This window comes from Lissotriton helveticus, chromosome 5_1, assembly GCF_964261635.1.
Source record: "Lissotriton helveticus chromosome 5_1, aLisHel1.1, whole genome shotgun sequence".
Classification (NCBI taxonomy): domain Eukaryota; kingdom Metazoa; phylum Chordata; class Amphibia; order Caudata; family Salamandridae; genus Lissotriton; species Lissotriton helveticus.
The window spans coordinates 300,434,585-300,451,093 of NC_136065.1; the positions used below are offsets into that span (position 1 = coordinate 300,434,585).

Here is a 16,509-nt window from a genome sequence, read left to right on the forward strand (position 1 = left end):
GCAATACCATTGCAGAGTGCCTCGGAGGCTGCGCTGGAGGGTGTGGTGATAACCCCTATAACAGAACTCGACCCAGCAGAAGCTGTCGTAGATTCACAAGTGGACTTCGAACCAGAAACTGTCATTGAAACCGTCTTAAAATCGCAACAGTCATGAGGTTATGACTGCCTGTACCCTTACTGGTTTTTTTTTAAGCTCTGGGACACAGACTTGTGACAATTCAGGTATTAAGTGATCCTCTGAGGTGGGTCAATGGGACACCATTGATCAGTGCCACACGAGGGAAATGCCAATCCTGCACACACCAGGCAGGAACAAGAGTGACTAACACCATGGAGAAGGTCGGGAGCCCACGACTAGTATATCCCTTTTTGAGGAGATTTGTTTCCCATCCCGGTTGGGCGGTGATGGTAATGTGCAAGTCCTGGCACACAGAGTGGGAGGATGTAAATAAATCCCTTGTTACGCTATACGTGTCCGTGGGAGGGGGTGGATTGTTACAGCAATTGTTATGGTTGTTAAGTTGGGCATATTGGTGTATGGCAGTCGAGACAAGTGTCCATCTACCTGAGTAGGGAGGAAATTACATAACAGCAATCCATAGAACATAGGTAGTACCTATAAATTGACCTGAACTGTCAGGGGCCTCGGCTCATATAAAAAGTGCTATAGGGTGCTGTCATTCCAAAAATAATAGAGCATAAATATTGCACTTCTACAAGAAACCCACTTAGATGGCTCATCAGCAGCACGCCTTAAGCGGAAATGGCGTGGCCAACTCTTTCACTCATCATATTCCAGTTACACCCGAGGAACACCGATATAGGTGGCGCCTGGAGTTCCCTTCTCAATTACCTACTTGGAGGCAGATATTACAGGGCAGAGGAGAGGAAAGGAGTAGGGGAGAGAAGTTGGCCTAACAGCTAGGGCGCTCGACCTCAGACCTGGGGATCTGGGTTCGAGTCTCGGTAACGACGCCAATACCTCCTGTGATTCTGGGCAAATCACTTAATCTCCCCGTGCCTAAAAAATGAATGTGTGTCCGTCCTCATGTAAAGCAACTGGTGCTATGTAAAGCGCTCTGATACCTGATTCGGTTCGGGTCTAGTTCGCGCTATATAAAACTCTGCAAAAAAAAATAAAACAGGGCGATGTGTTCTATTGCAGGGCTCCCTTGACGGTAAACCAACCACACTCCTTAATTCCTATGCCCCTAATAATGATGACCCAAAATTCTTCTTAAAGATCTAGGACTTGATAACCCAGGACACAGATACCCCCATACTATGAATGGGTGACCTCAATTGTATACTGGATGGAGATTTAGACAGATCACCCCAACAAACAGAAAACTAATCCGCTCATGACAGCCACATTACAGAGCGTAATGACTAACCTGGAACTTACTGATATATGGAGGGGGAATTAGCCTACTCAAGAGGAGGTACATGTGCCATTCCACAACACATAGGGCCAGATGTAGGTAAATACCATTGACCAATTCTAAAATACCGAATTTTACCGATTCAGTATTTTAGAATGGGTAAATGGTATGTAGGTATTCATTCTGTAATTTTTACCGAATCAGTAAAATTCGGAAAATACCAGTTCGGTATTTACCGTTTCGGTAATTCCTATTCATTCCTATGGGCCTCTAGGCCTCTAGGCCCATAGGAATGAATGGGAATTACCGAATTGGTAAGAGGGGGAAGACCACAAGGATGGCAGGGTGTCACATTGACACCCTGTTGCACCCCTGAACAGTGCATGGGTGCACATGTGGCACACATACATGCCCTAAGGGCATGTACGTCTGCCACATGGCACTGTTAAAAAAAGCACAAAATTGCTTTTTTAACGGTTTTCGATATTTATCACCAACTTGTAGTTGGTGGTAAATAACGAATCCTTACAGGTGAGAAGCACTCACTTGAGAGCTTCCTACATTAAGGATTCGGTAATTTACTGAATCGGTATTTAAGAATCCGGTAATTTACCGATTCCTTAAATTACTGATTCGGTAAATTACCGAATCCTTAAAATGCCCCTACATCTCAAATGCCTAATACCGGTCGGTAACGGCCGAAATTCAGTAATTTCGTCTGTTACCGACCGGTATTAGGCTTCCTACATCAGGTCCATAATACCTTCAGCAGGTTAGAAAAAATATTGGGCTCTGATCAAACCACACTGGATTGGGTGGTTGTAACACACCTGGGACAATATATTTCTGACCATTTACCCGTCAGTTGTGGGTGGAGCTGGGGAGGGCCACAATAGACCGTCAGATATTGGAGGCTACAACCAGATGTACTCAGTCCACATAGGGCAGGACACGCTAACACACGTTATGTCATCTTACTTCACAATAAACTGGAGATTAACAGAACGCAGAGCCACAGACTGGGAAGCCCTAAAAGCAGTGCTAAGGGGAACATGTATGGGGGTCACTTGCGGAGTGTTCCGAAAACTGCAATCAGACTTACACATACACTAAACACAACTAGCCACACTTCAGAAGAGGGACCCGAGGGACCCAACGTCCCCATCTGCACAGTGGGCAGAGCAAGACCTCCGCAGACATATCGAGGAACTGTGGCTCAGACTCTAAAAATCTACATTAAAACAGTACCGTCAGAGGCTACATCAGGAGGGGGACAAAAAGGGCCACCTTCTGGCCTGGATACTCAGAAGGGAATCAACCCCTCCCCCCAAATTATATCACACTTAATCACCCCTGAGGGCATGCGGATGGACACAAGCAAGACATAGCAGACACGTTTGAATTCTATCTACAGACCATATATTCCCCAGATATCACTCCAGCCAGATAGTCCCCTTTCTAGAAGGCCTTACCAAAGGCCTAACCATCCTGCCATTAACAGCAGAGGCTATGGCACAGCTGAAAGCTTCCATGTCCCTCGAGGAACTGCGCTCAGCACTGGCCATGCTCCCATGCATCAACCCTTTCAGGTAGAGGTGATCCCTTGCCTAGTAGAAATTTTTAACGAGGCCAACGAAACAGGGTTCATCCCGCCTACCACGCTGGAAGGCGAAATATGCACGCTTCTGAAACAGGGAGGGGGGGGGGGGTTGGCTGGATCGAACCCAGCAGCATATTGCCCAATTACAATGATCAATTCCGACATTAAAATCTTACGCAAAGCGTTTCCTATCCGCCTGGCCCTCATGTGCCCAAAATTGTCCCTGAGGACCAATACGGATTTATCCCAGGCATGAACCTCCGGCGACTGACGCAGATACGACATGATGGCTTTGGCATCGGTAGATCTAGCTAAACCATTTGATACAGTGATCTGGGGTCACCTCTTCAAGGTCCTCAGGGTGGCTCGATTTGGTCCACGATTGCGAAGATGGATCATGCTCCTATATACAAACTCCATTGCTAGAGTCCGGGTGGGAAGGATCCGCTCCGGTCCTTGGACATTAGGCCACGGTACCAGACAGGGTTGCCTCCGGTCACCATTATTATTCTCCCTAGCAATTGAGCCGTTAGCGATGAGAGTTCGATGTGAGCTGAGGCCATACAGCATACACTTAGGTAACGTCCACCTCGTCATATCCCTATATGCAGAGAATGTCATATTTTATACCTCATCGCCGCATGTCGCCCTGAAGCAGCTCCTGAACCTTATAGAGGAATATGAAAATATATTGAGCATGCACATTAATCACGCCAAGTTGCTCACATTCCCGCTCGCCTCACTCGAGGGGATCTTGCCCACAAATCTCCCATCCCTGGGCCTGCGCTGGGACTAGTCATCATTCAGGTACCTGGGCATACAAGTAGTACATGACTAGGTACAACAATTGCAACTTAATATGAGCAGAATTGTAAAAGCTCTCAAAAAACCAATCTCTTTTTGGAACACGCTCCCTCTGTCCCTGATGGGAAAATGTTTATACACACTGCCAAATACGATATGCCCTATACCTGCCTCACTGTCCTGTCAGATAAACTCACTCCTCATCTAACTTTTATGGGTCTGAAGTTTCCTCGTCTGGTCCTCTATGACTATGCAGCTCAACTTCAACCTGCAGTCAGATGGCTTGATACAGCCCTCAATTGGGAAACCTGATTGATGGAAAGGGCGAGGAGGAGGAGGCAGCAGCGGGTCCTGTGCCAGAACTAATAATGGAGGGTAGCCATAAGCCGGAGGATACCCCTTATGTATTGAGACAGACAAAAGACAGCCTCAGGCTGGCCGCGCTCCGTTCCACAGAGAACTCCTGGTATGGATTCTTAAGCCAGTCAGACAGATGTCACTTAATATGTCTTTTGGGGAATGGAGGGTGGCTGGGATCAATGGGGGGCACTCCACCCAGATGAAACTTTCATTTCTTTTGAGTCCGCATGAACAGACTTCAACTTGGGTTAGGGTCAATTCTTGCAACATGCAGGGCTGGTGGAGGTGGCTAAGCACACTTGGTCAACTGGTTATCCAGCAGCACGCCGCCCTCCCACACAACAGATTCTCCACACATACGGCACAAGCAGACACTTAATCACACTATTATACAAGGCTATATGCTCAGACACAAAAGAAGCTACTCAACAACCCCTAGCGCCCGGGAATCTAGACCTAGAAGCCCCAATAGAAAATAATGACTGGGAACGAGCCTGTGAGTTTATACACACTGTCTCTAGTAATGCTGGTTTTAGACTCACTAATTACAAATTTTTACAGAGAACTTCGTTAACTCCAGTACACATTCATAAGATAGATCCGGGTCACCCGGATACATGCCCACGGTGAAATTCCGGTGGAGCGTACTTTCTACACCTCGCATGGAAGAGTAGCGCAGTTTACTCCTTCTGGCGCACAATAGATAAGGAACTGAAAAGAGCATCTCAGTTACATATTGATTTGACCGCCCCGATGTTGCCTACTGGGGCTGTTCAAACTACCATGGAAACAGAAGATGACTTATTAATTTGGACAGTTGGCGATGGTCTTACCCTGAAGCAGAGAGGCCATTAAATGGTACTCTTCACGTTCCACAACACTAGAAATGTGGCATAAAATGTAGCTGAGTGGGATCTAGTGGAGGAAGCTCACTTAAGGCTAAGTAGGAGGGACGACAAGCTAGAGGACGCCATAAGCACCTGGTGATCATTGACAAGACAACCTTCTAGGCCCCCCCACAGGGGGTCAGAAGAGACCGCCCAAAATAGCGCTGAGAGAGTAGAAGGGGGGTACCATTCCAATAACCTTGATTAGAAAGGAGGAATGAAATGACAAGCGGAGATAACACATGGAGGGTCAGGGGGAAGGGGAGGGTGCGCAGAAATTGAACACTAAAGTATTTTGTGATGTCATGCACTTCCTGGGGGTGACTGTTTTGCCAATGCGCAACATTACGTCCATCATCTTGTGTGTTTTGCTGTTGGCCCTATGTGGGAAGGGTATGCCCAGATGTGGGTCCCGTGTACACTATGCCACTGGAGTCAAGCTATCCTGGCTGATGACGGATGATAGCCAGAAACCAGTCCTAGGATGCTTGATTACGGTCCAGGGAAGACATGGCTTGGTAGTTCGGGCTGGACTGTTCCCATGAGGCACAGGGTCAAAACTGATTTGCATATGGCCATGTCTTAACTGGGGTGGCGTGGTGAGCAAAATAACGATGGATTAAACCCAGATCTGTGACTGGGGCGGATGTTTTGCCAATGAGCAACATTCCATCCATCATCTTGTGTGTTTTGCTGTTCGCCCTATGTGGGAAGGGTATGCCCAGACATAGGTCCCATGCTCACTATGCCACTGGAGTCAAGCTATCCTGGCTGATGATGGCTGACAGCCAGAAACCGGTTCTTGATTCCGGTCCAGGGTAGACATGGCTTGGTAGTTCCGGCTGGACTGTTCCCATGAGGCACAGGGTCAAGACTGATTTGCATATGGTCATGTCTGCACTGGGGTGGAGTGGTGAGCAAAATAACGATGGATTAAAGCCAGATCTGTGACTGGGGGTGAATGTTTTACCAATGTGCACATTCCGTCCATCATCTTATGCGTTTTGATGCACTTCCTATTACCATATTTGTATTCATCCTTATGATCATTGACATGTGTAACTTGCTTCAGAACTGCCAGTTGTCCTTGTTTATGAATAAAAGTGAAAAATAAAGTTGAAAAAAAGAAACATTTTAAAGCACAAATCTAAATTTAGTAGTCAGACTAAAATTCAAAAGGGAAAATGTGGAACAGATAATGGCAACCAGTGAACTGAAAGCAAAGGTATTTTCAAGGTTCTGGATGAAAGAGAAATAGGAGTCATTAAGATCCAGCATCCTGGAGGAACTGGAGAACTTACTCTTCAGCTTCATCATTCTCCATAAAAGCTGCTTCAACGTGATGTGGGATAGGTGGTAACTGCAGTAGTTGCGCTGGTGGTGGTTATAGTGGATGTGGCTAGCCCACCCCCAATCTAGTGTAAAAGTCTGCAATCATGGATCATCAATGGTAGGACCAAATTTCATAACAGGGCAATACACTCTGTCATTATGAGGATGTCTGCAATACTACACTTTACCATCATCTTCCTGCAGAGAGGGATGCCCGAAATTGTGATCCTCCTGTGAATATTATGCTCAGTCACAATTTTCCTAAGAGTGATCATAGTAATCCTGACACTGTATGGATCACAGACTATCTGCAACACTCTATGGTCCCTCATGTCATGAACCATCCCCCATCCTCTCTTGCTGTGTCCAGTAGTTTAAGGCGAGGGGTTCTGGATGCACTTTGCTTGGGTGAAGCAGGTGTGACCTGGGGCGTCTTTGAAGTCATGGCTAATTTCTAAGCCATCTATGAGGATTTTAACATCAGTAAAGACTTATCAAAGAAGTTGTCGCTAAATGGGTTGTCAACTATGTCAATGCTGTTGTCAATGAGGGTGATTGTCAGTGAGGCTGGAGGCAATGGTAACGTTGACAAGGACATAGTGGAAGAGAGACTATTGATAAAAATTGAAGCTTCTCAGACAGCGAAGGTTCAAAATGTAAGGTCATGGATGAAGTGGACATCGGACTGTATTTTTTGAGAGGGATGACTCATTATTACAGGTGGTAAAAGATATTTTGGAAAGTTTTTCCCCCCATAGTTTTAGGCATATTAGAATTGTAAGAAGGTGGAATCTGACTATATGGTTGCCCCCACTTTTTTCCTGGTGTTTTGCTGGTTTTCGACTTAGTTGGACTAGGACCCTGCTAATCAGGGCCCCAGTCTATCAGCTTTCTCTATAAAATGGACTTTAGGTACATACCAGAATGATTACTGGGTCCCCCTTGTGAGCCCCTGTATAGTGTACCATAGGTACCCAGGGCATAGGTGCATCCAAGGCCTAACATGTATTATTGTATTATGCCACCCCTGGCTGGCCTTCCAAACTGACACCACAGGTCTGTTCACACAGCCTGGGTAGGGTGGTGTAATCACCCCTTACTTAGATATAGTATCCCTATATCTACCTTTATATATAGACACATATACACCTATATGCCACTCCTTTAGTAGGCTTCGACAATCCCGGAGGCAGAGTGCTTGGTTTTATGTGAGAGGGTGCCCTAGCATGAGCTGAGCCCCTCTGCAGCTTTCGGAACCCTCTCGGTATAGCTGTTTTATGATATAGCCATACCATATACTCTTAAGTGCATTATAATCCTCGCGGTTAATGCTAACTTTGGTTTGGCTTTATCAAAACAGGTCATATCGTGTAAGGTGTCAAACACTTTGGAATACTATTCCAAAGTGTTTGACACCTTACACGATATGACCTGTTTTGATAAAGCCAAACCAAAGTTAGCATTAACCGCGAGGATTATATTATTTCAGAACATCATTGGATCCCAAGTTGATTATTGAAGTGAACGTTTAGACTCTGCTGGTTTTCATGATTGGTGCACATACCTGAGTAGCCAGGCCTGGCACCAGGATTAGGTTGCCATACCCAGTCCTGATGAAGACTCGCAGATGAGGCTCAAAATTCCCTCCTTGCATCAGCCGAGTCGAAAGGTCGACGCCCTCCATTGTTCAAGACCTGTACCTGCGTCCTATCTGATATACCTTTGAAGTTGCATTGAATGCAAATTGTGAATTTACAGAATTACATGTAAATGAATGTTATGAATAGGACAGGTCTTCTGTAACTGGTTTTGACTACCAGTCATTTGAAAAGCATCTAATTGTACTTTTCATACTGCTTTGACTTACACTCTCACAACCTTCCACCACCACTCCCCACCCTTTTCCCTTTTCGCACGCAACCTACAATCATTGAGTTTACCAATAAATGTGTTGTAAATATCTTTGGAATTGTTTGGCGCTTCTACTTGTGTGGTCTCTCAATAAATGTATTCTTAAATAGAATTTGAGTGCATGCATGAGAAAGGTTGCGGTGATATTGATTATCAGTGTTGTAGTACCCTACACAACACAGACTGTGGATAATTGAAATTCAATTCATGTTTAATTGGTCACGGACCACTCTTGTATGAAACAGTCAATTGACTCCAAATGATAGGTCTTTTCTTTGAAACACATATTTTAGGCAAAAGAAAGTAAAATCAAAAAGGAATAAAATTGTGAAAAACGAAAAGCCTGAACGGAAACTAAAAAAAAAGACATTACACATTAATAACTTCTTTAACAGCCCATGTGGTGAAAAAAGTATTTTCTATGGTACTGACTATAGACACCACACAACAAACATTGATGGATGTGGCATGCATTAAAAGAATGCATGGTATTACTGTATGCACAAACACGAAGAGCTATGCATACTTTAGACTCACTTTTTAAGTGAAATGACAATTTCTGGCAAAGACTGCCATTAAACTAACTGTTCTCCAACAGCACTGGATTGAGTGAAAGTCCCACCCCCTTAATGTTTCTAGTCTGGTTAAGAGGTATACAAGGTTCATTCACTGCAAAACTTTTTCAATTAGGATCATGATCCCTTATAGTGTTAAATGTGGACAACTATTAGAACTTTCAAGAAATATAGCTATTGTGAAAAATATTTGTTAGGGAAACAATTTCTGGCCCCTTGCTTATTCTTTGATTTATTTTGGAAATATCTGGCATAAACAATAAATGTTTCAAAAAGTACATTTGACTTGGGTACTAAAGAAGTAAAAGAGTTGTAGGACTTTAACTCTACGGGCCCGCTAGAAGAGAAGTACAGAAATATGGGATAATATAAAGAATATTTATATGTTTCTACAAAACTGAGCTTCAACACCCTTAAACTAACACGTGAATTGAAAGATTCCAAGAGACGCGGGATCAGGTGCTGTATTCAGAAAGTCGAGCAGGTTAGATGACACACATCAGTGCAACTGAAAGAACACAAAGGGAGCTTTTGTAGGTTAGTTCAGTGTCAACAGGAAGCTCACACCCAACACACGTACATGCACGAGCTCTGTTTGAGCTGTACCTATAAGGGATCCTGCTCTGCACAGTCGGGGACCTGGACAGAGCACCAGGAGACGACGAAAACAGTGGAAGGCTTAAGGTAGAGGGTTGTTGCCGGGGTGAGGATGTTGGCAAGGCCTGAGGGCTGTTGCTCACAGGTTGCAGATGTGGCATGCTGGCCAAGGAGAGGTAGGTAGGCCTTGGAGTGGGAGAGGATGAAAGGGGCCCCGGACTGGTGACTACATATGGTCGGTACCTTGGAGAGGAGGGCTGGACTAGGAGGGCATGGGGGCTGACAGACTGAGAAGGCATGGAAATGGGGGTGGTGGGATTAGAGGGTGGTGAAGAAGTTGGGGACAGAGGGGCCACATTGGTGGGGAAGGCTCTGCTAGAAACTGGGCTAGACCCATATAGGCTGGATAAGAAAATAAGAAAGAAAGATAATTAGGCATCAATCTGACAAAAGATTAGGCAGAAGAAAAATATCAAACCGCTTCAATATGTAACAACAAGATTCCTGTCCTTTTTCAAATACCAGCATATCATATTTTCTAAAACACACTTAGTCTGTCACTCTGTCATTTGGCTCTGCCACACACAAAACACACAAACACATTCACTCATGCAAAATAAAAATGTATGTAATGACAAGAGGTGAGCAAGACAAAGAAAGGGCAACAGTAGTCCGATTCCAACACAGAAGGCCCACTTAGTCAATGAAGGTTCTGATTTCATAGGATTTGAATACAATTTTCCAAAATACCTCATCCTTTCACAATATAGGACAGTCAACCACAAGTTAAAATGTAAACATTAATCATTAACTAATGGTTAACATCACCATTCTCAACTCTGCTGTGTCAGCCTCAGAACAGGTGGGCAGCTACTCCATTTCATGAGATTATCTAGGCTATATTTGTCACGTTGTCTTCTTTGCTCTCATTCAACCTCTGCTCCTTTTTAGCACTGTTCCCACCAATCTAAATCACATAGTCATAACAAGAATGAGACAGAGCTTGCCTGGAGACAGAACTGGCACCAAAGGAACTACCACTGCAGAACATGGGACTAGAGCCCAAATTGGAGGAGGGGTGAAGCACCAGACCCTTGTCTGGTGATCGGATGGCAGCAGCAATTGGCTGGGATGTAGCAGTCAGACTGGCAAAGGGGTTGTCATCTTTCGACTGGGTGGATATCATCAGGACCTCCATCAAAATCTGTCCGATCAAGTCCTTAAAATTGGAGAACACTGTCAAAGATGAAAGAAAGCAAGAAGCAAAGTGATAATTTACTAAAATTAAGTGAAGCACGCTCATGACCTTTCAGTGTGCAGGTGACCAATGAATGAAGAGGTGCATCAAGGAAAATGTGTAACATCTCTTTAACAAAACACTCACCTTCTTTTGGGTTCTGTTTAAACTGTGCAGATAGAGAAGAAAGGAAGATAACATCTCGGTCCCTTTCCTTCCAGGAGACTCGAAAAATCTTACAGACCAGCTGCAATGCCTGCTCCTCAGATACCTCTAACCCAGATGTAAGGTCCTTGAAAACAGAAAGGAGATTATCGTGTTAATAAAATTAAATAAAGAGTGCACAGGTTCAAGAGTCAGTGCAAGCAAGGCCCCGGTCATTTAACAGCATTCCACCGACAAGGTACACTATAGAAAACCACTAAAAGGTGATAACAGTACAATCTGACCAGCAAAAAGGGTCTAGGGTGTGGAGGTACATATCTCATGCCAAAGCTCAGACAGCATTGTTCTACAAAGTGATGGCGCTGGATTCAAGCCTTCTGATTAGTATCTCTACTAATAATTCAAGTTAATATGCTATGCTGCGAGCCCCATATTTAAAAAAAGACTCATGTAATAAATACTGCATCTATTGTATATTTACACACACACACACACAATCAGACTTCTGGAAACCAAACTTAAATGTAGATGTGCAGTCTATGGCAACATAATGAACAAAAAGCAGTAAGGGAATTATTAAAAAGGAGTGGAGTGACACCCTGCAATGGGACCAATCTACCAAATGTGGGAAAATTCAATCACATGAAATCATAGGGATAAAAGATTGTGGAGAAAGACATTTACAATAGCAGCAAAAAGTTATTTTTAGGGGCGTGGCTAGCCGACCGAACATGGCGGTTGCATAGCGGTAGGGCTCCGTGAGTAAGACAAGTGTCCCCACGTCAATCCGTACATTAATCCGGTCATAATTGACCTCTGCACGGAGGAACCTGGATCCAGGACCGAGCGGGAGTCACCCGAAGGAAAGCCGGACAAAATCGAGTGCCGGATGGCAGACTTGTGACATCCGTCAGCAGTGGGCCTACATCGGACCAGCGACACCGGGCTCCAGTGCAAGTAGAGGCCGGGCGGAAGTGCAGGCAAGTCGGCGGAGGCCGCCCGGAAGTGCGCGCTACCTGGGACTCCCCCCCACCCCCCCCGTGACACAGCAGCGGAATCAGCGCCCGGAGCACTCCCCTGACCCCCCCCGAATACCTTGGCTCCTAGCGGCGACGGACAAAAGCGCCCGGACGGAAAGCAGCGTCAAAGGGGTGACGTCGGCGCACGGATATAAATCCCCCCAGCAGTGCCCCATAACAGCGGGGTGCAGAGAGAGGAGTGCCCGGCCAGAGAGGTCCCCTGCACAGCAGTTTACTGTTCGATTCCCTTGAACAAGGGAAGGAATAAACGCACGGCCCTCAACGAGCTTCACAGGTCCCACCGGCGCGAACAACCTTTTTGCGCCAATCCGACAGCGCGACACACCAGATCTGGGCGGCGGACTTCTGCCCTACCCTGCGGTTGTGAAAGTAGAATAGCGCGAAGGGACACTACCAGCAAGAGCTGGGACCGAGTGGGGCGAATGCACATAACGGGCGGGATCGCCCTGACACGATTAAAGGACGCTTAGACACGTCCAGGGGCCGGGGAGAGACTTACCTGCCACATCACGCAGCCAAGGAGGACGCTGACGTCGCTGCCTGATTAAGGGACACTAACACACTCAATTGCAGCAGCGGGCAGCAACTGTGGGCGCTGAGGATAGGAGGGGTCCTAGCACGGCTGCACTGAACATCGGGACTGCACGACTGAAGAGAAGGAGCGGGTGGAAAACGCCACTGTGACACGTGCTGTACCGGTTAGGTGCAGAAGTTCCCCCCCCCCCCCCTGAGGCCATAGATCTTAGACACAGTGAACGGCGGACACGCCTGAAGAATTATGGCAGGCAGAGGCCCGAGACACAACGCGTCGCAGTCTAAGTTGGAGAAATTCGCATTTGAGAGACAAGCCCATTCCCAAGCCGAACCGCGCACATCCACGGGGAAGACCCCAGAGACTGATGGGACGAAGAAAGCAACACTTGAAGGCGTGATGAAGGCATTGGCGCAAGTACAGGCGACGGTAGGGTCCACGGCCACTGAAGTCTCTCTTCTGAGGGCGGACTTTCAAAAGATGGGCGAAAGAGTGAAGCAGGTCGAGGTGGTCGCCAAATCTCTAGTGGAGGATGTATCGGACCTACAAATAGAAATGGAGCGTGTGGCGGCGGAGAATAAGACATTGAAAGAGAAGCTGGACGATCAGGAGGGGCGCTCCAGTCGCAACAACGTAAGAATTATTGGGGTTCCGGAATCGGAAGGCACCGGAGCCATGGACCTCTACGTGGAAGACCTGATCCAGACACGACTTAAACCAAAGGGGCTATCGCAATTCTTCTCGGTGGAGAGAGTACATAGGGTCCCGGGAGGAAAGCCCAAGACTGGAGCCCCACCTAGGCCAATCCTGGCGAGACTCTTTAACTTTCGCGATCGCGATGCGATCCTACAGGCAGCAAGGGTGGCCGCGCCGATACAGGTTCAAAACGCCACGCTAGCCTTTTTCCCGGACTATACTGCTGAGGTGTCGCGCCGGAGGAGGACTTTCCTTGAAATTAAGAAGGAACTGAGAGCCAAAGAACTACCGTACTCCATGCTATTCCCAGCGCGGCTGCGAGTGGTTGCGGACAGTAAGGTTTGTTTTTTTGATACACCGTAGTCTGCACGTGAATGGCTGGAAGGATGGCGACAAGTAGGACTACCCCGCCGCTCACACAGGGCACAACAGAGCCAACGCAGAGACAGCCAACCGAGATCACAGGCGTCGGGTAGAGATGGATCGACGCACTCCCACACGCCAAACAACGCCGACACACTGGAGGGTGTAGAAGAATAGTTGCCCGGCACCACACTGAATGAACACTAAAGAGACTTCTTGGGTGTTGCCCGACTTGGACACTGACCCGGGTGAGACCGGAGAGGGCAGGGGACCTGGCTACTCCGGGGGACACTTCACCCCAGCAAGCAACTGTTCATGGGTTGGGTAAAGCACTCTGCTGAGTTGGGGAGGCGGGCAGTTCTAGGTCTGGGTGGCAGGGAGGCAGGTAGGAGGGAGATGAGGGGGGGTTGTTTCAATGTTCCATGCAAACTACAAACCGAGACAAAAGACACGTTTCACCAAGTTAAGGTTGGGTTGGGGAAGGGGACACCAGTTGTGTTTTTAAGAAATCTACACGAAGGGTCAAGCTGTGATATCTGGCGTTTGTGCTGCTTACGTGGCAGAAAGAGATGGACCACCTGGGCCGCAGGGCATGATAGATGCCTGCTCAGCCACACGACAAACTATGACAGGTTCGTCGCCACGTAGTCGGGGGGGGGGGGCGTCCAGATCACAGGGAGCGCCTCTCCGCTTTCTGACATGGAATGTAAGGGGGCTGGGAGATAAGGTCAAACGTGGGTTGGTACTCACTACACTGAAACGGCAGGGACCGGCCCTTGCGCTCCTTCAAGAAACGCATTTACAGGGAGGAACTACCAAAGCGCTAGACAGGAGAGGGTATAAAATGATAGCGCATTCGGAGTTCACGTCAGGCTCTCGGGGAACTGGCATATTACTTAAGAAGTCCTCGCACTTTATACCTCTGTGTACGAAGACGGATGGGCAGGGATGCTTTGCGGCCCTACAGGGACAATGGGAGGGGAGACTTATTAATGTGGTCTCGGTGTATATCCCCCCGGCACTCCACTCAGTCATGCTTCCGGCACTGGGGGACTTTCTCCTGACCCTTCCTGAGGGAGATGTTATACTTGGGGGGGACTTCAATGCAACAGTAGACACTCTAACTGACAGGTTCCCAGCCCCAAGCCCGACCGGGGGTCCTTCACGCCTCCAGCGTTTCTTGACAGCTATGGGTCTGGTTGACGTATTGCGCCATGCCCACCCTCAATTGAGACAGTACACCTTCCACTCTCCTGTACACAATAGCTTATCGAGGATAGATTACTTCCTGGCACTGGGAGACTGCATACAACACGTCTACACTGTCGACTTCCAAGCTAGAGGCATTTCAGACCATTCCCCGATCATTTTGACACTCTCCACCCAGGAGAAGACGCGCAAACGAATTTACCCCATACAGGCTGCGTGCCTTAAGATGCCAAAGATCAGGAAGTCACTTAAGACGGCGACAGTGCATTACTTTGAAGAGAATGTTAAGTCAGTGCAGTCCTCTGCGACCCTGTGGGAAGCATATAAAGCGGTGTTGAGGGGGCAAGCAATGACCGCAATTACAGGCTATAGAAGGGAAAAAGCGCACAAATTGGCCGAGATAGAGCTAACACTGCGGCAGGCGACAGTAACACATGAAACGCACCCCACACCGGACACATCCCATGCAATACAAATCCAACAACACTTATACACGGAACATTTACGACACCAGGTGAGGGGGCAAATAACTGACACAATGAATAAGATTTATGATATAGGGGACTAAGCGGGTAGGATGTTGGCATGGTTGGACAAGAAAGGGGGGAGTTCCAGAGGTATCCAACAGGTCAGAGACGGGAGGGGCATGCTACACACGAGCCCCGAGCAAATAGTAGAGGCACTCGCTGACCACTTTGAGGGTGTTTACACATCTGATAGAGTGGTAACCGTAGGCATGGCTAGGGCGGCGCTAGAACCTATCCAAACACCGAAGCTGCAACCGGAGGCGATAGCGGAACTGGAAGCTAACATAACTGCGGAGGAAATCCAAATAGTGATACGAGCGATAAAACCCGGTAGGGCGCTCGGACCAAATGGCATTACGATAGAGTGGTACCAGGCCACATCGGACAGGCTCAGTAACCACCTACTGGCCCATGTATAAAGACTGCTTCTCGTAGGGAGAACTCCCACCGGACCAAAGAATAGCGACCATCGTCGCAATACCTAAACCGGGGAAACCGCCGGACGATTGTACGTCCTACCGCCCCATATCCCTGCTCAACGCAGAAGTTAAAATTCTGGCCAAGCTCCTGGCTACCCGCTTGATGGCACACCTACCGGACCTCATACATCCCGACCAATCTGGGTTTATGCCGTACAGAAACACGGCACTGAATTTTCAGAGGGTGCACGGAGTGCTGGCAAGAGCGGATTCGATCCCCGAACCGGCGGTAATATTGGCACTCGATGCCAAGATGGCATTCGATCTGGTAGAATGGACTTACCTGTTTGAGGTCCTAGCACACTTGGGGTTCGCACCCAAATTCTTAACGTGGATCAGACTGTTATACACAAGACCGGTGGCACAAGTGGTAGCGAATGGCCATATTTCGCGAACATTCCCCCTGGGGAGAGGTACCCGACAGGGTTGCCCCCTGTCGCCACTGCTTTTCGCAATCGCTTTAGAGCCATTAGCGCACTTGCTACGGTCGACCCTGCTGCTCAGAGGGATTTCTTGGGCTGAGGGATGGGAAGATCGCGTCTCCCTGTATGCCGATGACATGCTGGTATACTTAACGGACCCAGAACGTAGTATCCCAGCGCTCCTGACCCTGTGTGACGAGCACGGGAAAGTCTCTGGTTACACGCTGAATTGGAATAAGTCGGAACTCTATGTTCTGAAGGGCCCACTCCCGACACTTAGCATAGACTGCCCCCTGAAAGAGGCCGGTTCGTCCTTCAAATATCTGGGCATTCATGTCACCATGGATCCAATAGAATTTGTGCAGAAAAATTTGACACCACCCATAGAA

The 16,509-nt window shown here is 47.6% G+C and overlaps 1 protein-coding gene across 4 annotated transcripts in view; it reads right to left on the bottom strand.

Moving 5' to 3' along the window:
- Positions 1 to 16,509, bottom strand: part of UBE4B (ubiquitination factor E4B) — a 1,139,522-nt gene that overhangs the window by 889,521 nt on the left and 233,492 nt on the right. For 3 of the 4 annotated variants that reach the window (XM_078642268.1, XM_078642267.1, XM_078642269.1), the window contains 3 exons: positions 10,835 to 10,979; positions 10,458 to 10,686; positions 9,460 to 9,852 (listed from right to left, as the gene is read on the bottom strand). In XM_078642268.1, coding sequence (XP_078498394.1) covers positions 9,460 to 9,852; positions 10,458 to 10,686; positions 10,835 to 10,979 — 767 coding nt within the window. The remainder of the gene's footprint in view (positions 1 to 9,459; positions 9,853 to 10,457; positions 10,687 to 10,834; positions 10,980 to 16,509) is intronic. The other variant, XM_078642270.1, reaches the window with a different exon arrangement.